The sequence below is a fragment of the Apus apus genome, chromosome 8 (assembly GCF_020740795.1).
Source record: "Apus apus isolate bApuApu2 chromosome 8, bApuApu2.pri.cur, whole genome shotgun sequence".
NCBI lineage: Eukaryota > Metazoa > Chordata > Aves > Apodiformes > Apodidae > Apus > Apus apus.
In genome coordinates this window covers 5,391,960-5,417,700 of record NC_067289.1, presented here as the reverse complement: position 1 = coordinate 5,417,700, position 25,741 = coordinate 5,391,960, and the positions used below count along the sequence as shown (strand labels likewise).

Genomic DNA, 25,741 nt, shown 5'->3' with positions numbered 1-25,741 from the left:
TTGGGGCAAGGGTGGGGTTTTGTCAACATTATTGTCTGCTTTCCCCATTGACTGCCCTGTTTAGGTAATTGTACTATTGCAAGCTGATTTTAGCCATATTTCTCCTGTGCTAGAGGAGACTCAGATGGACTAATCTGGCCATGAGTTCTGAGCAGTTAGCCTGACCGTCTTAGGTGTGCAGTTACGTGCTGCTGCTAGCTAGGGAGGGACTGGAGTGTGTGAATGACAGCACAGACTCATGGCAGCAGGAGGTCTTTAGGCTTTTGTTCAGTCTCTCTTGCCCCACTTGGCTCGGCCCTGCTCTGTCTCTTCCCCCTTTAATTGGTTCAGTGTTTTACAAAAAAAGCACTTCCCCCCCCAATATATGGGATGCATTACTCTATAAGCTTTATTCATTAAGTATATATGAACTATACTTAGGTGGTGTAAGCTTGCCCAGGGTGTGCCCTTGGTTCTGAGGCTTCATCCTTGATGAAATAAAGAAGCCGCTTCTTTCAGGATCAGGTCAGGAAGCTGCTCCACTGATATACTCTGGGTCTCAGTATGAGCTTAATTCTTCTTCATAATGACTATTTGAACTACGTTTATCATGGTCTGAAAGTAAAAAGAATGGTTTGTTCATCATAGTTAACAATGAAAATATATGATTAGTCCGTAAGTCCATTTTGAGACTGCATTTAGTGACCCAGGATTTTCAAATAATAGGAAATTTAATATACTTTAAAAGCCTTTTCATGTTCCTCCCCACTGCATGTGAACCCATGAAAATTTTTCATCTCTGCTGTACAGTATACTTATGCTTTCTTTGACATCAGACTCCAAAGAAGTTGTATTAAAAACAAGAGGGAAGTCAGCAGCTGAGTTTTTCAGAGGAGATTTAACCTAAGTATCTTTCTGTTCTTTTTTCAAACTTTATTCTTTCAGTGCTGTCAGCTCAAAGAACTAGTGCCTGCTGCGGGCGGGATCCTAGTGAGTGCAGGTCTTTGGAGCTTAAGCTCTGCAATGCCAATTCAGCCAGATCAGGGTTTGGTCTATGCAGTTCATCTTCATGTGCTTTTAGCCGCTTGAACTATTATAACCAAATTGCAAGTGCCTGGATTAACCATAAAGAAATAATGTACACAGAGAGGTTTGCCTGGGAATGAATCTGCTGACATCCCAACCCTGCTGATCTATTGTAGAAATTACTTTTGTGCATCACAAATTACAATGGCATTCTCAGCTAAATGTGCGGGTGTATATGCCAAACCTAACTCACTTTCAGAAATAAATGTGTCCAGATCTGAATTTTGTTCCTTGGAGCCTTTTGCCGAAATGGAAGCAAGCTGCTTTCTGCTCAGACTTTTCTTAGTAGCTGTATTGTCATAGGTTTCAGTGCATGGAAAACTGGCGACAGACTTAAGGGAGGTTGTCACATTTGAACTGCTAAGTTAATATTTGTTTTGTTCATAAAATATGCTCCAATTCAGTGTCTTCACTGGGATTTGTGATTGACCAGCAGGACTGGAAGTGGCAGACCTACTTTTCAGTAAAAATAAGTATGATAGAATATTTTTTTTGTTTCTCTCTAGTCCTCAGATGCTTTGCCCTCGTGCAGTTCCTGATGGGTTGAAAGCTGGATGTTTTCCATAGCTAGTACAGAATGCATTGAGTAGAATCACATGAGGCTGGAGCATCCCAAGATGCTATCTAGTCTAGCAGAAGGATCAGCTGTGCTTTTGTTTTATGTTACCAACCTAATAGACCTGAATAGTATTTCTGGAGTGCTGGTGCCAGATAACAAAGAAACTCACTTTCAGTCTGCATTTCTAAATGCTTATCCTAGACCTACAATGAAGTTGGTTCTAAAAGATAACATGAATCAGAAATAGGTGGTGGTTTATACTACTGTGAAGTTGCATAGTTACGAATTATTACCAGATACTTGAAAAGCCAGAAATTAAGCCATCAAATATTGGACAGCTCCCTCCTTTCTCCCTAATTTTTCTTGTAGTAGTTTTATGAGAAAGATTAGTTGATTTTATCCTTTTTTTTTTTTTTTTTTTTTTCTTCACAAACACTTCAAAATTGCAAACAAAGTAGAATGGTTATTATTGATTTCCTTTGCTTTTATCTGTAGATTTCATTACATCCTTAGAGTTGTGCGGACATATTGAAAAAATATTAAAGATTATGAGCTCCTTCAGTCTTTGAGACTATGGAAAAATGGTGCAGCTGTATAAGCTAGGGCCAATATTTGTCTGCAAGACAAACAATTGTCACAAGACTCTCTGCTTTGTTTCTAGTTCCTTGTTTCTAGTTTTTTTCTTCCATTCAGTATGAATGGTCAAGTTTCAGCAGAGAAAATTAGGCTAAGCAAGGTAGTAAAACAGTAGTTTGACAATGAATAAAGAATTGTGTAGGAAGTCTTGAGAAGAAAAGTGTGTAGTGAGACGTGACTAGTGTCAAGATCCTTTAAGATCCCAGTTGCTCCTACCAGAAGATGCCTGGGAAAGGATGATAAAAAATTGTGATCCAAGTAAGAAAACCAGGAAACTAGCCAAAACAAGAAGTTTCTTTTTTCACTTTTGTGGGTTTTAAAAATTATTTTTATTATTATTATTGTTTAGTGGCTGGTTTACTTTGTGCAATAAGGGGAGACTAAGACTATAAATATTAGCTTGTCATTGTAAGGGCTGAGTGGTTCCAGTTTTCCCGGTGTACATTGTCTATTTATAAAATGCTTCATGAAAGGCTAGAGAGAGAACAAGAAAGTCTGTGCCTCACTGGTTTGCTGCCAAAGACTTCATGACCACTTCTGCTTCATACCATCTGATTCTTCTCAAGTTAAACTTTAAGACAGTAAATTCTTTTCCATTATTGCTCAATGTGTTTCCCCACATTTCTTAAATTAATTTCTGAGAAAAAATTCTCCAAGGAAGTATACTTGCTTTAATAGCAGAAAGGAAATGAAGTTTTTAAAACTTGCCAGGATTTCATAGTCTTCAAAGCAGTGCAGCCTTGCATGATGTGGAGGATAGAGCCCAGTTCCTCTCTATCACACCTGCCCTTTCAAATGGTCTGAATGTGGCCAGTAGCCAGCATCTCTTCTTCAGATGTCTTGTCCCACCCAGTCATTGGTACCAGCTGGAAAAGTAGGGAAGGTGCTACAGAGATGACTTTCCTCCAGAGTTCTTGAACTAAGCAATTTCTTCCTTTGTTGTTTTTTGTTTGTTTGTTTTTGGTAAGCTGATAGTCTATGAGTATAAAAGTTGAAGGTAGTTTTAGGGTTATTTCTCACCAACACATTGGTGGTTATTAGAAAAATAATCTCTATTTTGTAAATTATTTGGAGGGTGTTTTTGTTCAGGTATTTGCTTTTGAAGTGTTTTTCCAAGCACTCTCTTTTTTCTTTTGTCTGACAGAGTTTTAAATTTTAAAACATCCAAAGAAAGAATATATTGAAAGCATAACCTATCCAATGCCATGTTACTTGTACTAGGTATTAATTTAATTTTTCATCTACATGTAGTCTTTTCTTTTACAGATTGAATGGGAGAACCTCACTTTCACTTATCCTGGTACTGCTTTGCTTGTCCCTTGCGGAGTTAAGAACCAATGAAGTGAACACACTTTATAGCTTCTTTTCAGTGTACAGTGCCTTCAGCATACATGGCAATCAGGCCACTGTACTTTAGTTTAACCCTCACCCCTTACTGAGCTCAATTGGGAAAAACAAACAAAACTCAGGGAAAAGAAGTTTTCTTGGCAGAAGACTGAACTAACATTATGGATATAAAAACATAGGGCTCAATTATGCCAGAAACTGAGTATTCTGGCCACAGTCCCATAAAGCACTTAAGCACAGGCTTAATTTTAAAGTGAGTAGCAGATTGACTGACACCTAGAAAGGCTGAGCCTGTAATCCTTGACACTACATGTGGAGGAGGACTTAGGTTGCTCATGCAGTTGTGCCACAGCGAGGGCGGGCTCTGCCAGGTCCCAAGAGGCAGCCCTGGGGTTCTGGGAAGGGCAGACTCCTGACTTCCTGCTGGCTTGTGCTGCCAAAGCCTGGTTCTGCAGGGTCTGCAAGCCTGGAGAGCACACCTCCGTTGCTGGAGGAAGGAAAGAAAATGTGTAGAAATGCTCCCTTACGCCAAACGTTTCCTCCACCCAACTAATTCCCAGCTGTCTTGTGAATGCTTTTGTGCATAATCTGTCTTCTTTTTCCTGAGCTAAGCTCCTGCGTATAACCACTCGGTGCATGAGTTTTTCTGTCCAGGAGGAACAGACACATCCTATCCCCTCCATGAGGGGAGAGGGAGCCAGGAGAGGGCTGATCTGTCAATCAGCTGTCAGGCGTGCTGGCATTTTCATGATGAATTAGGCTCTGTAGAAGCTTTGTGGCTTGGCTAACAAAGAGACTGATTTTTTTTCTTTACCAAATTCCCCAGTGCTACTCCTACAGTACATCATTTTACTAAGTTAGTTTTTTTTAGTACTTTGAAATCGTAATACAGAACATTGAATAAAAAAGAGAAACCATATTCACATTTGGAGATTAATTTTATATCGAGTTTTATTTGCTTTTCCTTTAATATTGGTGCCTCCTTCTTGATATATCACCAGTGTCTGCTTAACAAGGTTATCTATTTTTATATGCTTGTTTGTGTGCTTTTCTTTCAGAGACCATCAGTTACTGTATTTTGCATTGCAGGGTACTTGCATGTGTGTTTTTTGGTTTTACATGCATTTATAATGTTTAGTGAACAAGCACTATTTTTTTGTGTGTGGTATAAGTTAGATACTTATTACCCAAGAGACATTTCTGTAATCATCAATCTTTCTTTGATCATCTTACTGTGTTTACATAGATCACTAGTGCTGGTTGTTAATGTTCTTTTTTTTCTTCCTGAAACTAATTTGCTGTCTGAATCATGCTATTATGTTGGTGTTAGTAGGCAATGGGTATCAATCTTCTGGTATGTAATTTTGGACCCTGATGTTATTTAGTGTTCCAGTATCTTATTTATGAAGTTCCTTCAGTTTTTTCCATGGCTGTATGGCCAGCAGTCACAAAGCAGATGTGACAAAGTTAAGGCTATGTATTTCTCTCTTCTGCAAAAAATCATGAATAGCTTTTCATAAAATGATGAAACTTTTGTAATTGGAATCAGCTTGCAGGTGAATTCTCTAAAAGATACGCAGGCTTCAGAAGTACAAAAGTATATTTTTTGGAGGTGGCTACTGATGGCAAAAAGTTGTAAAGAAAGTAAGTGGAACAAAAGGTTAGTTCTGATTCGATAGACATGGCAGGCATTGCAAGCAGCCTGACCCCCCGCACCGCATAGCAATGAGAAGGGAGCTTGGTGAGAAAGTTCAAACTGCAGAAGATTATCCTTTCACAAATAAACTCTTTTAACAGGCCCCTGTTGAAAATGGTAAGATTATACCTCTGAGGACAGCTACCTCTCTGAAGAAGTGCTTATGCCACTTACAGTTTTTGGAAACTTAAATCTTTTTGAGTAAAAGTAACAAAATTTTCATCCTTTTAAGTAAGTTATTTATTTTCTGTCAAGAACAAGTCTATTAATTGTGAATTAGGGAGTGAATATTCTTTAGAGGGGAAAAAAATCCTGAGATTTGCATTGCAAAAATATATTTTTATTCTTTTTATTGCCATGCTTTTTGAGTGACTGAAAGTTTCTTCAGCTTCCAAGTCAGAGTATCTAGCATTTTTATATAACCATCTCATTTACTTTTTGTGACTGGGCAGTTTGCATTTTTCTCACAGAAAACATTTTGTTATAGTGCAATTGCTGTTAAAAAATATGGACTGGGAATATCCAAGTAACATTGTTACAATAACTTGCTTGATAGTCCAGTGTAAATACAGAAGCTCTCTAAACATGCTGAACATAGTTATGCAAGACCATGTTCATACAGTTTACTACAAAAAAAGAATTTATTTAGTAGATATATCCTAATAAGTAAATGGGAGTAAAATGTACATAATAAACTATTGAAAAACTTGGAAAAGTGATACAGAAGTTAGGATTTCTTGTTGTATTTAAGCTGAGCTGTGTATCTCTGTGGCTTCAAGGGCAGATAGAGCTTAGTCAAACGTGCCCACCTTCATTGGGAGTGAACTCCACTATTTGCTACATTAAGGTTATGGTCTATATGGTAATTTTTGTATTCAGTTAGCAAAGGTGGAAGGCATGGATGGAGAGAATGTCAGCCATTGTCTTAGATGTAGTTAACCTCTCAAAAGGTTGAGAGTGAGTTTATCCGTATTTGGAAAGTATTTGTTTCAATGCCCATTATCCTGTTAGTGGCAAGTCTCTTTAATTCTCAGTTTTGAAACAATAACAACAGGAAAATTTCAATGTTAAAGTGTGCTGCTGAGGAGGATCACAAGTAATCTCAAGGTTGATAAAGCCTGAATGACATGCATGCTTCTTATTGTCAGTGCATACTTCCATTTTGTGACTTCTGTTTTGAAAACTGGTTGTTCTCCAGTCCTGTCCCCGTGGGTTTATGCTATATTTGAAAGAAGGTTAATTTTAAACAATGCTTCTTTTTTTGCCTTTTTTTTTCCTCCTTCTTCCCTTGTGCCCTGGATTGTTTAAAAAGTGAAGCTTGGAGAATGTTTCTCAAATTATGCAAGTTTCCCTTGTTTTCATACAGAATAATTAATAGTGGCAAGTCCTAAAGCCTGCAGCTCTTGCTGAAAACTTGCTTACTGCAGGGATTGCTGCTATGGGAGTCAAGGGCTGGAGAGAACATCTTCCGTTAATGCAGATCAGTGTTAATGTCAGCAACCACATGGATGTGAATAAAAAGGCCATTTGTGAAAACTGGTGATTGATTGTTACTCTAAATTTTGGACTGTCAAGTTTTCTGACAGTATTTCAGTTGTATTTCCAAGTAAGAAAAAGAAACCCTTACAGATAGTTATGCAAGCTCAATTTAATTCTTCAAAATTAACCTGTTTGTCTTTAGTTAATTTCAACTAAAATTCATTTCTGAAATTGCATTCCTGTGAAGAGTAACAGACAAGTAATAGCAGAGCCGAAAAGTGTCTTTGAAACGGCAAATACACGAAGTGCAGGGGAAAGCAATGCAATATCCTGTAACAAAGAAATGCACAGAAAGCACATGCCTTCAAGAGGGCTGAGACCACTGGCCCTGAATATTTGCCATCTGGCAAAAAATCCTTGGTCTCTGAGGTTTCCAGAAGGAGGCAGAGGCCTCCTACCAGAGAAACTCATTCTTGTTTCAGTGGCGTCCTTTTGGGGGCTCATGGAATGAGGTGATTGTGGTATTACAGGTATTCAGATTGTCCTCTGTGCCAGTATTTAATGCAAAATTCTTAAGCTTTGCAACAAATGAATATTCTAATATTCTAATAATACAGGAGTAGGGTCAGCGGATGGACTTCTGCATGTCATATAACCTATCCCCTGCTGAAGAAAGAATCATTATTTTGAAGCCATTCATAACAGATATTCTTTAAATTACATTCTTAAAAGCCTTTGATGATGGCGATTCTGTAATGTCCCCAGACAGTCTTTTCAAGGTTTTTCTATTATTACTGCAAGAAAGTTTCTCTCCATTCCAAACTTAATTCTCCCTTGCAGCTTGTTATTACTTGTAAGAAGCTCTCTTGTAAGGATATAGATAATAGATTATTCTTATATGCAGCACATTTTTACCTGTTTTAATTTTCTGAGTGTATCTTTTTTTTTTTTTCATGCTGACAGGCACCAGCTTCTTCAGTCTTTATTTGTTAAATTCTTTAGATTTCTGACTTTTTCATTGCTTTCTTTTAGATTCTTTTAATCTGTTCAGTTAAGTGTTTCCTCAAATAGTCCGATACTTGCAGAGCTGGGCCTAGTGGCAGTAAGTTTGAGACCACCTTCAACTTGTTGGGGTGTCTAGAGGGAAGAACTAGGAATGACAATACATCATGGGTCAAGAAAGAATAAATCTGAAACTCTGGAGTTGTGTCAATCCCAACTCATCCTCTGCAGCCAAGTTAGGTGAAGACACAGGGATTTTGAGGAGAGAGACATCTGTTGTAGCTGGAATGTTCTCTCTTGAGGATTATGAGCAAATAATAGCTCCATTTCTTCTCTTGTATTATGTGCCGTACCTGTCATGGAGAGCTTTATGCATAACTTGGTTACATGAAACCCTTAAGAATTATGCCTTGTGGAAAACAACAAAAGCTTATCTTTGTACTAGGAGTCATTATCAATAGTGTAGCATGTGGACTGGGTTGTTTCTTGGTTTGATTTTTTTCCAAAGTGCGTAAAACTATTGCATGGAAATATTTTTTTCTATCTACATTTCACTACATTTCAGATATATGGTTGGCTTTTTAAATATTATTAACTTCTGGTGTTTGGGTAGAGTTAATATTGAACTTATTTTATCTTTAGTTTTTAGGCTAGCAAAAAAAATCTGTCTTTTCACACTTAAATAGTTTTCTGAGACGTGCAGATGCTACAAGGAGAAACAATTTCACAGAAATGCGTGTTTTAGGACTTATTTTAATGACCTACAACATTTTTCTAAGACCTCCAAGTTTTAAAACTAGGTGATTTCAGGGCAGACAACTGATCTTAGATGTGCACCATGAAATGAATTGCTTACATATATTTTTGCTGTCATCCTACCAAGTACAAAAGGAGCTACACATATACATGGTTTACAGTTTTTTAGTATTTACAAAAACATCATGAGTACAAAAGCTTTTTCAATTCAGAGTGCTGCAGAATGCACTGTTTTGTATCCCTCTTGAATTTCCACTGAATCTTAGGGAATTGAGAATAGGAGGCCAGATTACCAAATAAATGGTATTTCAAAGTTTATTTAATTAGGGCATTTCCACTGTGACATGGATATCTTTTGTTTGGTAATTCAATCATGGTGGAAGTATATTCTGTACATCTTGTTAAGTTTGCCCTCTGGCTTAGCATGATGAGATAGTCTTTTCTATATGTATCAGCAAACCAAGTAATTCCTTGTCCTGTGTCTTTTTCCCATGTTGTTCCTCTGTTTCTCAAGCAGTCAAAAATCCTTTTTAGTGAAATAAGTATTTTTCAAATAAGAAAATTCTGGCTAGGAATCCATCTTGTTTGTTCTTAGAATTATCTCTTTGGAAAATTAATTAGCAGTCTTTATTTTTTTCCATTTGATAAGGTTTGCCAGCAGAGGAATGGGATGAACTTCATGAACCTAAAAGATGACTCTATCTCTTAGGCCCCATTGCACATAGAATTGCAGCTACGACAGTGAATAAATTTATTTGGTGGTATAATCCTTCACTGATGGCAACAGCAGTGGTTATGAGTTGTTAGACAAACATCTATAAAATTAGGTTGGCTTAAATGAATGCCAACAGTAGCTACTGTACTTTGCTTCATACTGGAGCCGAATATACAGAATGCCAGTAAAGTTCTAAAATCTAAAAGAAAATAGCCAAAAGCAGCACATGTTCAGATGAAGAATTTGGTCATGCATGTTTTCCAGCAGCTGTTTTTATTTTAGGTTTAATTTAAGATACATTCAGCTTAATTCCATGTTCAGAATCATCAAAGCCATCAAAAATCCTCAGATTTTGTTTCACAGAGATCATTATCAAGTTCAGAGCAATTGTATGTTTATTACTTTCATATTTTGCATTTCTAGGGTTTCGTATACTACCCAAGGGCATGGTCTAACTCAAAGAATAACAGGAATCTGCATGTTTTTCATTTACCCTTTTTCATTATTGCAGGCACACTATATTAAGACCTATTTTAGAAACAAGCCAGTTTTACTTTTTAACCTCCCATGTGTTTTATTAAGTTGCAGAGGTTTTAATTTATTTTTTTTTTAATGGTTATGAAAAGATGGGATTTTGGTCCCAATTCCCATTCATGCTATGGCTTTTCTAGAAAGTTTTGTCATACTGAAGTTGTATATATAGGTCTATATAGGCGCTGATCAAAGCAATAGAAAGGCTGTGATATAAATGAGAGAAGGCTTTTGTGTCAGTTTTTTCCTGGGAGATTGTTGTACGCTGCAGACCACGTGTCCTCTTCTGGTGCTTTACCTCATCAGCAAGGACTCAAGTCACACTGTGTTTCTCATCAAATATTCTGTGCTGTAATGTAGTTCAGAGTAGCACTGCCCATATAGCCATCTTTAGGTAAAAGCAGTAAAAAATTGCCCTCCCATCCCAAGTTAGATTTCTTACAATAAAGAATCTCAACCCAAGACATCTAGGATTTAGGCTTCAGGGTTCACTTAAACATCTAGGAAAAGTTCTTTCTCTGTGTTTGTTCATTCCTCTTTCTCTGTCCTATTATCTTAACAGGTTTTGTCATGTCTGTTCTTGTCTATGAGAAATAAGCTAGGTTTCATACTCTTCTTGCAGTCTGCTTTTATCACAATTTGCTTACTACTGTTGATAGCTGACATTGATTTTATAAACTGTGGATGAAGCACTTATAGTCAGCTGTTTGCTACAGTCTGGTTCTTATTCTGTTTATCCTGTATAATGAAAATGATAATGTTTACGGGACACTCAAGGTGCTTTCATTGTATTTTAATATTCAGTTCCGATTAGCTCAAAACCAGGCCAAATGTGGCCCCAAATAATGTGATGAGTTGACATTAGTGAAACTATTTGTGTTAAATGTGAAATTCTACTCATGTTTTGGAGTAGAAAGTCTCCAGAAGAAAATAAATGGGAAATATTTTTGTTATTAATATTTTTTTGCTCTTCCTTGTTGCTGAGAGGTGACAAGATTTTGTAAGTAAGCTACTGGCTGATATCTAGTCATGGTGCCTTGGAAGAGTCTGAAATTGCAGATGAAATTGTAACTATGATAGATTCTTTCTGTGGTAATGGAATTATCTTGGGGCATATATATATACCCTAGCTTTGGTTGTTTTCCTGCAACCAGGTTATTGCTTTTATCCTCACTGGTTTGCCAAGCTCTTGCTTCAAGAACTTGCTCCTAAATGAAACATAGACCAGGAGATGGTGAAAGCTGAGCTTTTGGCTGATTTATTAGCTAAATTTGGGAGAAGATAGCCCAGAATTGGCATTTTTAAATAAAGAGGTCAAAGGAAGAAAGCTGAGCTGTGTAGGATACAAACTAAGCAACCTAAACAGTAATTTAGTTTTTCCTTTGTTTTTACATTGTTGTGGGCATGCATTTTGAGGGCAATGTCTCTTGGTACATGCGTTGAAAGGACTAGTGGCTAAATTTAGCTTTGATTTGAGCCATTAGTGCTTTCTTGTGGCTGGAGAAAAAGGGAAATTAAACTCTTCTCTTGTGGACTGAAGGAACTAGAGAAATGCATATTATTAATTAAAAACTCTGGTACATGTTTTGAAAAGCATATGAGCACAGACTTCATAGCTCAAATCAACTGCTCCCAGTTCCTGTTTTAGGCAAGTAAGATAATGATTGAGAGAAACAAGTTTATATATTCAGGGCAGTTTAATTACAGCCTTAAACAATAAGTTGGGTTGCATTGATGATTGCCAACTCTTGTTGCTATGCTGGGCTGCTGGGTGGTCTTGAACATTAACTGAGTGCATCATGCCTGGATTGTCTGAACATTTGGGTCTGCAGAGGCAGCCTTGGATCCACTAGGATGTTTGTGAGACCATGCTCCATTGAGATTTGTAGCCCAATTCTGCAAATCCACAAGTTTTGGGTAGGGAAGGCAAGTATCTAATCATGCAGGCATTTTGCCAGAGCTTTTGAACTCGGTGTGGTTTAATTGTCAGAGGACTAAATTGGTTGTCGGGAGTTGTTCAGTTCCAATCCTGTTCTGTGTGTTTTTCTCAGATTTGTTACTCTCTCTGCCTTAGCCTCCTTGTCTGAAAAACAGGGATAAAAAGTTAGTGCCTTCTGTGAGGTGAGGACTCTAAGATGGGAAAGTTGCAGTATTGATAAATCAGTGTAGCTAGAAGGGAGGAGAATATTTTCCAGAAGCATAATAGTCTTATCAAGCATGTAATTCCCTATGAATGCAATATTATAGTATCAGTGTGCAAGTAGATAGGCAAGTTTTGATGGGGAACTTTCACTGTGCTTTTTGATAGTGTTTTGTTTCATTTTGATTTTTTGAACCGTTGTTCATGAGCTATCTGAATTTAACTTGGTTATTTTCCCTCCTAAAATTCAAATTTCTTTTTCTTTTGAAGTGCTTAGAAGGTGTGTTGGATGTTAGCAATTTGACTGCACCAAATTGCCCATTAGTTTTGATATTTGTCTTGCTGCCAGTTTTTATCTGGTATTTCAGCATTATACAGTGGCTTCAGCTCTCCAGTGTCCAGTAAGGCAGGGAATCCTAGTGTGCCTTTTAGAGGTAGCAAACAAAAGCACTGAATCTTTGTCTTTGATTGTTGACTTCAACAGGTGTGAGACTAGTCTTCAGTAGAGTACTCAAACACTGGAGAAAGTGTAGAGTTTTCTATTAATTTATGAATCTGTTTTTTTCTCTTATTTTGTGTGCTTGCATGGTTCTGAGATTTCTTGTGCTGTGATTGGGGATCCACCTGTCCAGCAGGGACATCCAAAATTTTAAATTCCCTATTCATAAGTGTCTTTTGGGTAGGAGGAGGGTGTTGTTTACCCTTAGGTGACAGTTCAGAAGTCACAAAAGAAATAAAATGTGTATTCTTAAAATGACAGATTGGTTGAGTTTGGGAGGGACCTTGGCAGGTCATCAAGTCCAGCGCCCCTGCTCAAACAGGGTCACCTAGTGCCCAGAGCTGGGCACAGTATTCCAGGTGGGGCCTTCCAGTGCTGATTAGAAGTGAAAATCACCATTCATCCTAATGCAGTCCAAGGTGCCATTACCCTTTGCCTCCCAGGCATGTTGCTGGCTCAGTTAAAAATTTTTGAGACCTGAACACTATGCTCTTTTGGGACATATTTTCAATACAAATTCAGGTCCTGAATTCCTATTTTCTATTAGCTTTATACATATACTTTGTGGGCTTTACAGCTCCACACATTTGCTGTGCTGCTTTTTATGCTTTATGATACAGAATGTGCTGCTTTACTGTGTGGCTGGTAAAGCAGGATTGATTTTTGACAGCATTGCTAGCACTAGTTCAGCACGTTGTCAAAGCTGGTAACTCACATGCAGTCAGTTACCAGCAAAAGGCGATTAGTGTTTGTTAAATGGACACAGTCACAGTTTATTGAAGTGACTGTGGAACTTGCTGTTGACTAGGCCTGATGTCCCTGCTTGTCAACCCTTGAGTAAGATTTATCATTGTAAAAAGACTTATTTTGGATTATCATGTGTTTTCAAAAGTCAAAATGTCAAGTTTTTGCTACCCTCCAGCTCAAAACCATCCTGATTTCCTTTATATTTCCTAGGATTATCTCTCTGAGATTTTATACAAGGTTTGAGAAAGTTCAAACCAAAAGAAAGGCTGGTGGTTTTTGCTCTTGTTGCAGAACTTAATCAGAAATGTGTCAGACAAGTACATGAATGGACCTTGGAAATTTCAGTGTGCCATCTGTGAGGAAATGGTTTCTAGACTAAGAGAAAATGGCAGGATTCTTGGCTAGATATAATTGTTGAAAGTGGATCCTTCTGTTGCTTTTATTTTAACAAGGTCTTCATCAGAAATGAAGTTTGGAATGAAAAAGGCCTGACAGCCGTAAATGAAGAGTCATGGTCTTGAATCTGTTTTAAGCATCTTTATTCCTTGTTTTCAGTTCAGTTTTCATACTGTTCCTCATTGCTAACACCAAATTGCCATAATGATACCATTCTAGCACTCTGAGCATAGTCAAAACAAATTCTGCAGAGAGCAGGTGATTTAAGAGAGTGCTTTCTTGAGACTGTTTCTTTTATCAAATAGCCCTTGACTCTTAAGTTGAAAACAGCATGTTTATAGTAGTAAATAAGTTGTGCTTCGTGTCTTGCTAGAATGATCCCTGTCTTGATGAAATTCAAAGGTACTATGTTAAAGGTCTCATCTGCAGTTTGGACTTAAACTTGCAGATTTAGTATCTTTGCCTAGTTTTAAATGCAGAAATGCTTAACTAGTGAAATGGCATTTATGGTTTAATAGCCCTAAATAGATCCACATTAATCAATCACTGTAGTAAATCCCCAAAGCATTCTTCCTTTAACCAAGTATGCAAAGTTGGAGTCTGCCTGCCACACATGGTTAGAAGCCAAAAGCTTTTTGATGCCAGTGAAGCCTGTTCCAAAAGATGTGATGAGTCAGGCCCCCAGAACCAATAGAGGTTTTGCACTCCGTGCCGGGTCCCAGTCCTCTTTGATGGTAAAACTCCTAGTATCTGTCTGAGGTAAAGTGAAAACCCAGCTGTTTTGGTCTCCAGTATAAGCAACGCTTCAGTACTGCATTAGCAGTGTTTTCTTTAGGAGACAGAAGTCTTAGAATTTGCTTGTAAGTGTAAAGTGCTTGTCTCAATGTGAAAAATGTCTTCTAAATATTTTAAACAAGGGCAGCTACCCTTGCCCCTGATAATTGTGCTACATACTGTTGCTAAAGGGCTTGAATAGTTACTCAAGTCTTCAGTGTCAATTGGAATTACTTACTTTTGTTCAGACAAAAAAAACGAACAGGAAAAACATATTGGTTTTGACAGCAACTGTCAAAAAATGGTAATTGTAATGGTATATCTCATAAAAAAAAAATTGAATGTGTTTGCTAGTCTTTTCTAATTATTATATTCCTGTCTCACACAAAGTAGGAAGGTCATTCTGACCGTCTCTGGAGGTCTTGACATTGGTATTGACATGGTTATTTACTGATTGCATAAACTTACAGTATTATTTCGGCTAATATGACAGTGTGAAAATATAGTGGCCTTATGTCTCCATATTTGTGTTCAGTTTCATAATGTCTTTTGGAAGAGAAAGTTCAGGCATTTCTCCTACCCAACTAAATGCTTGTAGTAATGATGAATAGAAAAACAAAACTCTCTTAAGGATTTAAAAATTCTGCTGAAAATGTTTTTTTTTTCCTGATCTTGATTGCCATTTTTGGCAAATGTTTTCAGGATAGGAATATCAGTGCTCCTAAATATGTAGGATATGCATGATTCTTCTTCTTTCTTAAAGTCTGGACCAAATTTGCAGTGTTAGCCAGCCTAACAGGGATGCTGTCTTCATGGAAATATCCTCCTGAACATACTCAAGTGTCGGTTTAAAGTAATGGAAGCAGCACAGAAATGGGAGATTTTGGCTAGAAGCTGTCAAGCCTGAGAGCCTAAGGTCCCTTGTGTGTGCACATTCTGCCTTTCCCTTCACTACCCGAGGGCATGTCCCCAGCTTATGCAACCCTCCTTTCAAGCACCCTGCAGAGGGAGAGCGACCCACACAAAATACACAGTGGTTTTAAGAAACATTTCAAATTATCTAAGAACCTGTAGCACGGAGAGTGATGTAGTCTGTTTGCAAAATTAGATAGCTAATTAATGTAGTATTTTACAGACACAAAAACAGTGTAAGTCAGAGAGTAAGCAAAAATTAATCTTGTTCTGTGTTGCTGTTCATTGCCTTCTTTTGGATATACTGCATAATGCCAGCTACATGAAAACAACTAAGAGACAGTTCTGTGCACATTATATAAAGACTGGACACAAAACACTTCAGTTGAAAGCTGTGTTTGGAACAAATATACCTAAAGGTCTGCTAGGATTCCTGAGTGGTGATGCCTGCCTATGAAAGTGTGTTAAACTTGAAAATGAAGCTGAATTGCATGCACAGGGAATTCTGTGACTAAGTTATCCATGGATCATATCTGGCTCAGGTTCCTAGTAATTAATTACAATTTTTATTTATTCATATATGAAGAACGAGTGCTTGTAATTAACTTGGCTGGTTATTCAAAGTCATTCCTGCAATTCTGTTGTAATTATGATAGCAATAATTATGTATAGAGGAGCATAAGACTCCAGCTGTGTCAAATTAGCAATGTGTGGCAATACCAAAAGGAGATGCTGTTTAGGTAGAAATATTCCCTTTTTCAGTAGCCCTCCCTTCCTGTTGATACATATTGTCAGTGGGCCATCTTGTGAATTCTGCTGCCGGGAAGCTGTAACTCACTAAAAGTAGTGGGACTGACCATGATGGGGTGGTGATCAAACTAGCTACACCTAGTGAAAAGGGTCCTGATACTGTCTCAGAGAGCTCTTGAGCATCATCAAGAAGTAAGGTAGAGGTCAATGTTGCTGAACTTAACTTGAGGGAAAATAACGGCTTTTTAATAGCTCCTTGTGTGACCTGTAATCTGACTTAAAGCAAACTGAAGAGCAACATGCTCATTTTTTGACTAAGGATAACTAGGGAAGTACCTAAGTATTAAGGAAAGGTGGTCTTTTGCCTGTGTCAGCTGGTGACCTACCTGAATTATGAATACGATCCCTTCTGCTTGTCAGTGCCTGCTCCTAGAGGTTGCCTGCCCTCATTGCAGTCAGTGGTGGAGCTGTCTCAAATGGAGTCAGCTAATAACGACTGTTATTAATAAGTGTAGCAGAACCTTCCTACTGAGGCTTGACTGCTTGGACTGCAGAGGGCCAAGAAACCTCATCTGGTTCTGCCAGCAGAGGTGGGGTGGTGCCAGAGGGATTGGAGCTAGGTGTGGTGATGATGGCACTGCCTTCTGTCCAGGTAGAAGCTTGCACTGAGAACCCGGTCTGCTCTAGGGACTTCTGTCTGCAGTGATAACTGCAGCACTTCGGTGTTTGGTCTGTAAAACACCTGCAGAGTAGGGAAGCCCTAAAAGGATATGAACATGTTTTCTTTTTTTGTGTGTGTTTGTAAGATGTATGATCTTCTCTGCTACTTTTTGTACTTGGTTATTGAACCTTTGAAGAACAAACTGTGAAGTGCTTCTTTAGTTAAGTTTAAGCTCACAGTGATAAAAGCAATTCCAGTAATATTTTCATAATTGCTTTCATTAGATTGGGAATAAATAATAAACACATAACATGCAATGCCATTTTTACATATTGCAATTAATTTGAAAAGTGATTAAAGGGAAATTTGAAAAAAATATCTTCATTGATTTTCTTCTTGTGTTATCTTCCAACATTACCTAATTTTTCTGAGAGCTTTTGAAGTGACTTACTTGGATTGATTCCCAATGGAATTTTCTTTCCATACTATATTATTGCAATTAATTACAAAATGGAGCTTAACCTTTCCAGGCTGTCAATATCTAAGGACAAATGTCACATCTAACAAAGGCTGACTGTCAGGAGAGATTAGTACTGAATCTTGGGGGTATTGTGGGGGGAGGAAGGGAGCTGTCATTACCTCTCAGGTGCTGTTCATATTTTGTTTTGGCTTTATAAATGATTACCATTTATCCTTTCAGCTGAGTAAATATATATACAATTTGAACAAAAATGTTTTAAAAGCTCCTAACAAAATAGTTAAAGCTGTTGATATAGTGATAGTTACTGATACCCTGACCACTGTATGCAATTTTAAAAGGCAGTGTGAGCAGAAAAGAACATAATTGTGATTTATGGTGAAAACTTTTTAGAGATAAGCTGTGTGGAATTCTTGAAATACCTGCTCTCATGTAACATAGTTCCTTATTTTATGTTTCTCCTGAAACCCCCAGCTGCTATCCCTGTGAACAAAACCTGTGTGTATGCATTCAGATGTAGGCTTCATGGTGTGCCCGGTTGCCTGGCTTAGTACTCATTATCTAACCACTCTTTCTTAAAGATGTTGTAAAATGAGGCCCCAAATTCACATTATTCATAATTTGCATTTTTAATTTGGGGGAAGGCCTTAAATAATTTGATTAATTTGAGTAGCTTGCAGCAGAATTTGACCATTATGTGTGTCCAGTGTTGATACCTGAAAGGATGTCTCTTATCCTGCAGACAGAAACTACAGAAGACAAAAATGTTCATTCACACAAGCTCAAAATCTCCTCACACAGCACTTTTCTTTTTTTAAGAACCAATTTCAGGGCTTTTTGCAGAATACTACTGCTACTCCACTTTTGCTGAACAGTTTCCTTTCTCAATATAGCTAGGGCCTGGAAAATAGACCTTTTTAGTTAAAAAGGAAGAAAGATGAATTGTTGAATAGATTAACAGAGTCTTTAAGGAACACCTTTTGTATCAACATCCAGGAGTACTGCTTGGCCTTTGAATACCTCAGGCTGGACCCTTATAAATATGTAAGAAAAGGTTGATGGCAGCCATGTAAATTATTCACCTGTAAATTCTGTATGCTTGAAACTTGCCCCAACTTGTCTGAGTTGACATCCTATGCAATATTGAAGATCCTCAGGACTATTTCTACTTCTTCCCATACACCCCTCTTTATATGTATGCCTGTAAACTACATTTCTGAGTCTGGAATGGGGTTGCAAGGAATTCAGACATGCTACTGGCTGACCTCCCTAGCTGATTGAACCTACCACGCAGCTGGGGAGGTCCTCTGAGATCATTTTAGCTACTGCTCATTAAAGAAGAAGCACTAACCAGGCATATTCTTAAGGAAAACAGTAAAATTTGTGAACTTTTGTAAGGTTATGTGTTTTCCAGTCAGAAGACCTAGGAATCACTTCAGCTTTGTGATTTGTATCTGCCTGTTCTGTACTAGTGTGACAGATTTGTTCCTGTTCCGGGCAAACATTGCTCTAGCTACTCTGTTCAATGGGTGAGGTGTAACTGGTCCTTCCTTGACCTTGAAATAGCTGCCTTAAGTTTATAGCCCACATTTCTAGCGAGGAAATTCATTAGAGCTTTCTGGATTTACTGATTTCAGTTTCCAGCTCTTTGAGACACTACATAACACAAGAGTTTTTCCCCTTTTTGTATGGGGGCTATAGTTCCCAGAGAAAAAGCTTGAGGGTCTCAGACTATAACTTGTCAAACAGTTTTGTAAGCTGACATTCACATGCTTTAAAGTTACCATCTCTACACCTTTGAGCCATTTCTGGAGAAACCTGTGATGGACTTTCTGTTGCAGTTATGGAGAAGGAAGAAGACATGCTCACAGTTTGGTTGTTGACATGCCTCATCCCTGTGCACTTGTACAGGGGCAGAGTTTCCCCAGCTTTGGGTGCAGACAAGTAGCACAACAAAGCATGTAAGATCACTGAAATAGATGAGGTTAGGTTGGGGAACTGAAAATAGATTTCAGCATCAGTTCATTCAGGTCAGCTGTGTTAAATAGCATTCCAGCATTACTTCTGCATTCTTGTTAAGACAAGAGTGCTTTCCTCTTGACTTACTTGTTTGAGGAAGTTTGTGAGATATGCCTATGAGTAACAGCAGCCCAGATGTTTCATAAAAATATCAGGAATATCTGTATCTCCATCTCTTTATAATTTTTCAGGATATGCCTATAGTTTATTTTGATTTCCTCAGAATGTGAGCTCTTTTACAGGACTTTGTAGTTTATTTCTGGCGCATTTGTATCTTGATTCCAAAACTGAAGCTAGAAATATTACTGTAATTCCAGCTGTTTGGTATTTCCAGATGCAGCAGATAACACACAGGGTCTGATTTCTTATGGATTTGAATTCCATGGCTGGATTCTTTAATGTCTAAGTATCAACTCTAACAGATTTTTCTGCCCCTGAGGAATTCATAAAGCCACTCCCCTTAGTGGAATCTCCAGTATTTAGTAACAGTCAAATTCTCTAACTGCCAATTTTCAGAAGACTTACAGGAAATTCACAGAATCATTAAGGTTGGTAGGGACCTTAAAGATCATCAAGTTCCAACCCCCCTGCCATGAGCAGCTTGCGCAAAACCTCATCTAACCCGGCCTTAAGAACCTCCAAGGATGGGGCATCAACAACCTCCCTGGGCAACCCATTCCAGTTCCTCACCACCCTTAGAGGGAAGAATCTCTTCCTAATATCTAACCTAAATCTTCCCTCTCTCAGTTTAAAACCATTCCCCCTTGTCCTATCACTATCTTCTCCAATGAAAAGCCCCTCCCCAGCTTTCCTGCAGGCCCCTTTCAAGTACTGGAAGGTCTCTATAAGGTCTCCCTGGAGACTTCTCTTCTCTAGGCTGAACAGAGAGGAACAGTTAATTCAAATTAACTGTCCAATAGATTGAAGATCAGAGAGAGGAGAATGCTCCTCTCTTGAGTGAAATACAACACCTTCCTCTGGGAAAATGGACTAATAAAGCCATGGTTTATTTAGTTTATTTATTGCTGAACTTTGATACCAGCAAAATGCTGCATTTGTAATAAGTAACATATTCCATCAGGCAGAATATTTAAAAGAAAGCAAAATCAAAAGTTATTTCCTCTCTTTTAGTGATCCTTCTTTTTCTCTCAGCCATTACCTCTTCCTTGAGTGTAAGATTTTGTTCAATAAGCTATAGACAGTGGCAATGAGCAGTAAGTTCTGGCTCACACTTTAATGAATGTGCTTCCACTCATCTTTTGACCATTGGAAACGAGCATTTTGCAACACTTCTGTAGTAACAGGTGACATCCCCACTCCAAAGGAGAGGGTTCTGTATGTGCATAATAAACTTCAGTTGATGGCTTGGCCAACAGAGGATGACAAGCAAGAAAATGACACCTGTTAGTGTCTTTGTGCCATTGGGCATCAAGTGATAAGGGGTATGTCTGACCCAAAGGAAATGGGAATTCACAGTGAAACTGCGTGTCTGAAAATTAACATCAGATTCACCTGTAGCTCAGTGTTTCTTGCTTTGCTCAAGTCAAACTTGGCAGCTGGAACCAGCAGATTTCAATTCTGGTTTGAAATGTGTTTGTGGCTGATGTGGTACAGAGTATGGCTGTGCTGGCTCCTGCGCAGCCATCGGTGGCCTGGGCTGGGGGCTGTAGTTGTTAGAGGTGTTCACCCAGGTATTGGGCTCTGGCAGAGATGAACTGGGTTACAGATTGGGGTGGAGGGGAGGGCATGGTGCAGAAATCTCTGGAAAATGTCAGCTTTTAAATAATAACTCAAAGCCCAATCACTAGAAAAATCTTGTGTTTTAAGATACTAAGCTTCCTATTATAGAATCAAAGAAAAGTACTGTTCTGAACTAGTAAAAAGGTCTCCTGCTTTAAAGAGATAAGATTCTCTTGGTATCTAGAAGGGCATGACATTTTTCCCATGTTTGATTGTATTGGGTATATTAAATATGACTTAAAATGTTTAAGGTTGCTCTAACTGCAACAGTTGAAAAGATTTTGGATGAGATTTTTTCTATTTATGTTGTTAAGCCTCTGCAATAATTGTAAATCATCATTCTTTTAAAGAACAAATAGTAAGAGGTCAAGGAATCTGTATAGATGACTGTATTTCATTACAAAGGAAAGTTCAGAGGAGTAGAAATGTAGCTGTGGTTGTTAGAAAGGCAGACATTTAAGAAGAATCATTGGTGTGTAAGTAAAAAAGGTTTAATCTAAAGAAAAGGGTATAGAATTGTGAAAAATTAATAATTCAGAAAATAATGTGGTATGAGAAATACTGTTTTTTAGGGATGTTGGCTTCTGTTTAAAACTACAGAACAATTCACTTAGCCTACACTTTCAGTTTAAGAGATAACTTGGAAGCAGTAAGTCACACATGCAAGGAAATAAATTTTTTAAATCCCAGTCACTGTTTTTACAAGTGCTGTTTTTCCTTTGGGTGGTGCATCTTGATTCATAAACTAAGAGTTAAACGGACAGTGCAGTTTGGTGCCCTTAGAATGGGAGGGAAACCCTTCATGTTCTTATCTTACTGTTGCTGAAAGGTATTTTGTAGCAGTTGATTCCAGATGTTGCAGGTTCAGAAAACATTTTTTTAGTCGAATGCCTCATACTTTTTAATTTACACAGCATTTACTCATGTTTCATAGATGTCCAAGGTAGAAGTTTAAGCTGGTTTTCTGTACACAAGTATTCTCTTGCCATCAACTTTGTGACTGCCAAAATTAGCTAGTAAAGTTCAGCCTTTTATTTTGCAGAAAAAAGACACATTTCATTGAGATGTCAAAGTTAATCCACATTTAAAAATTAATCAAATAAATAATAAGTTTCTGTTTAACTCATCTGAAATCTCAAACAAATATGTCAAATAGGGATAACTCAACCACCTTCATGGGCAGTACGTTTTCAAACCACCTGAACACACCATGGAAGTAGTGCATTGGTAAAATCCTCTATCTTTGCTGCCGTGAAGAGGTTGGGAAGGAAGAACATCTGGTGGTTCACACTACTCTTCATACTGGAAGGGGGTGGGAAGAAAAGAGGGCTGAGGAGCTACCAGCCTAGTCCTGCTGGAACTGCCCAGGCCCAGCAGCACAGGAGGAACCAGCCTGGGGAGCTGGGGCTGGGCTGTTGTGCCAAGCTGCACAAGGCCAGGGCCCTGGTGGCACTCAGAGTTACCTGTGGTCTGTCATGGGCTCTTGCTGTGACCCTGGAGAAGTCATTTTGTGCCTCTGCACCAGTTTCCCAGCATTTTTTGTTCCTTTAAGTATCAGGTGCTGGCAGACACTGTCATACCGTTTTTATTATTCTTCCCAGTAAAACACAGTCCAGATCTCAGCTGAGACATTTCAGAACTACTGATATTAAAAATAATGTTATTTTATCTTCCATCTTGTTATACACACTTCAGATTAAAATGTCTGGGCAGCATTTTAAATTAAGGAGCATTGCTAGTGTTTCTAAGTGTTTTAATGAGAAGAAAGGCACTAAAAGGCCCGCATGACAAAAAAGTGGGAATAGGATTTGCTCTTTCATTTAACAAATTACTGGTTAAAATTTTCCACTGAGAAATATTTTTTTCCTTAAAATACTGTGGTTTTGTTTGATATGCAGGAAACTGTTATTACTGCTTAAAAAGAAAAACCCCAAAGTTAAGGTTTGGCATAGAAAATATTGAAGCTTCTGCAATTTAAAGAGTAGTTTTATTTCTGTGGTATCAAAAATACAAAAAAGAGCAAAGTGAGTATTTTCTTTTGGATACTTAAACCATTGATTCATAACAAAAATGATGACTCTGAATCTCTTTGAAACTTCTCACAGAAAAAGTAAAAAACTTGGGAGTTTTTCATCACTTATGTACACCAGAACCACATGACTTTTCCAAACCACTCTGGTGTTAGTTGGTTGAAACTGTCTTAAATCCCTAGTGACTAGATTTAAGGTGTGTAATTCGAAGACATGAGCTTTAGTGACATGATGTAATCTAAGATGGGTTTTGCAGAAACCTGTGCTGGGAGTTTGAGTCTGTGTGCTGCAGGAGACCTGGGAAACCTGGGGCACAAGAGAGAGAGTATCCTGTGCAGGAATGTGGTCCAGCTGTCTTAATACCCTCTCTTCAGCTCCAAAGGTTCAAAAGACATTTTTGTGTTACATTTTTATTTGCATAGAGTGTTGTGGGTTTTATTCTTTTCAGAAGTTTAGAGGGGACTAAAACAGACTCTTGTTTCATGAAGTTGTGTTTTAAGACAATGCTGTGCTAATCCCTGGTGAGACCAGAACAATATTCACAGTGCATGGTGTTGAGTGAGGCGGCTGGCTCCTGCTCTAACTGCTGGAGATATAACAGGATTAATCCAGTATGTTCTCATTCAGTTGCTACAATTTTAGGTTCTTCACAGTCTATCATACTGGACCAGGCTGTAACTTGTACAACTGAAGTTGATGTTAAGTCTCATGCCTCTACAGTTTCCAACTTTTCATGTTCGATTCACCTATTTTTTTCAGAAAAAAATTCTCAGCTTCACATAGCAGTATTTTCCCTGAAGGAAACGGGCTAAGTTAGACGAAGTTGTTCTGTACTTGGGCTGATGTACACAACATGGTGGTGCAAAGGCACAGAGAGAAATACTTGAAGCTGTCTGTGGTCTGAAATACTCAGCTCATAGGCAGTTGAGACTCAGTAGGGGTTTCAAAAATGCAGTAAAATGCACAGACCAGCAAGAATCTGTCACCCTAGTTATCATGGAAAACTGAAGAACAGATGCCAAATTCAGTGCTGTGTGGGATGATGGATTCTGTGTGATTAAGGTCTCTGATAGTACCATGCCCACAGTAGGATTTCCTTTGTCATCTTTTTGTGTTTCCTTGAGGATTTAAGTGTAGGTGAAAACATTACAGATTACTTATTTGTGGATTAGAAAGGGAAGAGGTTTGTCTTAGTGTTGTCACTTAAAACTGCTACAGCAAATAAATGTTGGCAGGATGCAGGAGCAGTGTCTGATCTATGGTGCACAAAGGATAAACACAAATTTGCTTTCTTATGGTCTTGTGTTAAATTGCCTATGAGAGGCTTCAGGAAGGGCTATGAGGGAAAATGTCTGAGGGATGTTAAGTGTTCCAAACCCAGGATCCAAAGCACTGATGATTCCCAGGGCTGGAAGTTCTCTTTTTGTTCTATTTTGTCTAAGAAAAGACTTCGTTGACAGTTGATGCTGACTTCTTTCACCCTTGTTTTAAGGGAACATTGTCTAGTTAAAGGCTGGAAGACTCAGTTGTCTTCTGGTTACAAGCCACTTCAAACACCAGATAGGCTCTGCTCTTGATACACAGGGCAGATGTTTCACTAAAATCTGTGTACCTTCAAACTAAGTAAAAGTTTGGTTTTGCAAAAGTTTCATCAGTCGCTGTTTCAGCCTGATCTCCAGGGGGTGGTATAATCCAGGTATCCAGTGACAAATCCCTGACTGGATTACCTGGAATACTGTGTACAGTTCTGATGCCCTCAGCACAAGAAAGATACAGACCTGTTGGAGAGGGTCCAGAGAAGGGCCACCAAGATGATCAAAGGCCTGGAGCAGCTCTGCTATGAAGACAGGCTGAGAGAGTTGGGGTGTTCAGCCTAGAGAAGAGAAGGCTCCAGGGAGACCTTATAGCACCTTCCAGTACTTGAAAGGGGCCTACAGGAAAGCTGGGGAGGGGCTTTTCATCAGAGAAGATAGTGATAGGATAAGAGGTAATGGTTTTAAACTGAGAGAGGGGAGATCTAGGTTAGATATTAGGAAGAAATTCTTCCCTCTAAGGGTGGTGAGGAACTGGAATGGGTTGCCCAGGGAGGTTGTTGATGCCCCATCCTTGGAGGTTCTTAAGGCTGCGTTAGATGAGGTTTTGTGCAATCTGCTCTAGTGGTGGGGTTCCCTGCTCACAGCAGGGGGGTTGGAACTTGGTGATCTTTAAGGTTCCTTCCAACCTTAATGATTCTGTGATTCTATAATCATTCTTATGCAGGGGATTTGTTTCCACACCCTGGAAAGAAGAATCCTTTCTCTCTGTCACCCAAACATCTTCTCTTGCAGTAAACACTGAGGCACAAGGAACAAGCAGACCTTTGGGTAATTGTTAATTGGTTTCTCCATTCAGACCTGTTTTTTCTTTCCCTTCCTTTCATACAGGTTGATAAAGTGTGTGGACAGCCCAAACAACAAGAAGGGAACCTGTCATCAGACAAGATAGTGCCAGTGAAGGAAGTGACTGAAACACAGACATTCGTCATGGCTCATGCTAGTCTGAACAATAAAAGAAGGTAAGCCTTAACCACAGTTGCTTTCAAAGAAACTCTCTGCATCACAATTTGTGTTAATGGTTCCTTACCCACATTGTTTAAGCCAGAGTCACAATCCTGTCACCTTGTATGTGTGCTCTCCAGCCATTGCCATCACTGATAGTTGCACAGAAGTCTTTTTCTTATTATATTGCAGATCTCTCCAAGAAAAGCTTTTTACAGGCCAGACTTGATGTCATTACTTAGCACCAAAGTCTTCATTATTTCCAAAAACTT

General features: G+C 38.5%; 1 protein-coding gene across 1 annotated transcript in view; it reads left to right on the top strand.

Annotated features, from left to right (window-relative positions):
• LOC127387877 (glypican-5-like) overlaps positions 1–25,741 on the top strand; it is a 349,409-nt gene that overhangs the window by 86,230 nt on the left and 237,438 nt on the right. The window contains exon 4 of the mRNA XM_051626736.1: positions 25,356–25,486. Within this exon, the coding sequence (XP_051482696.1) occupies positions 25,356–25,486 (131 nt within the window). The remainder of the gene's footprint in view (positions 1–25,355; positions 25,487–25,741) is intronic.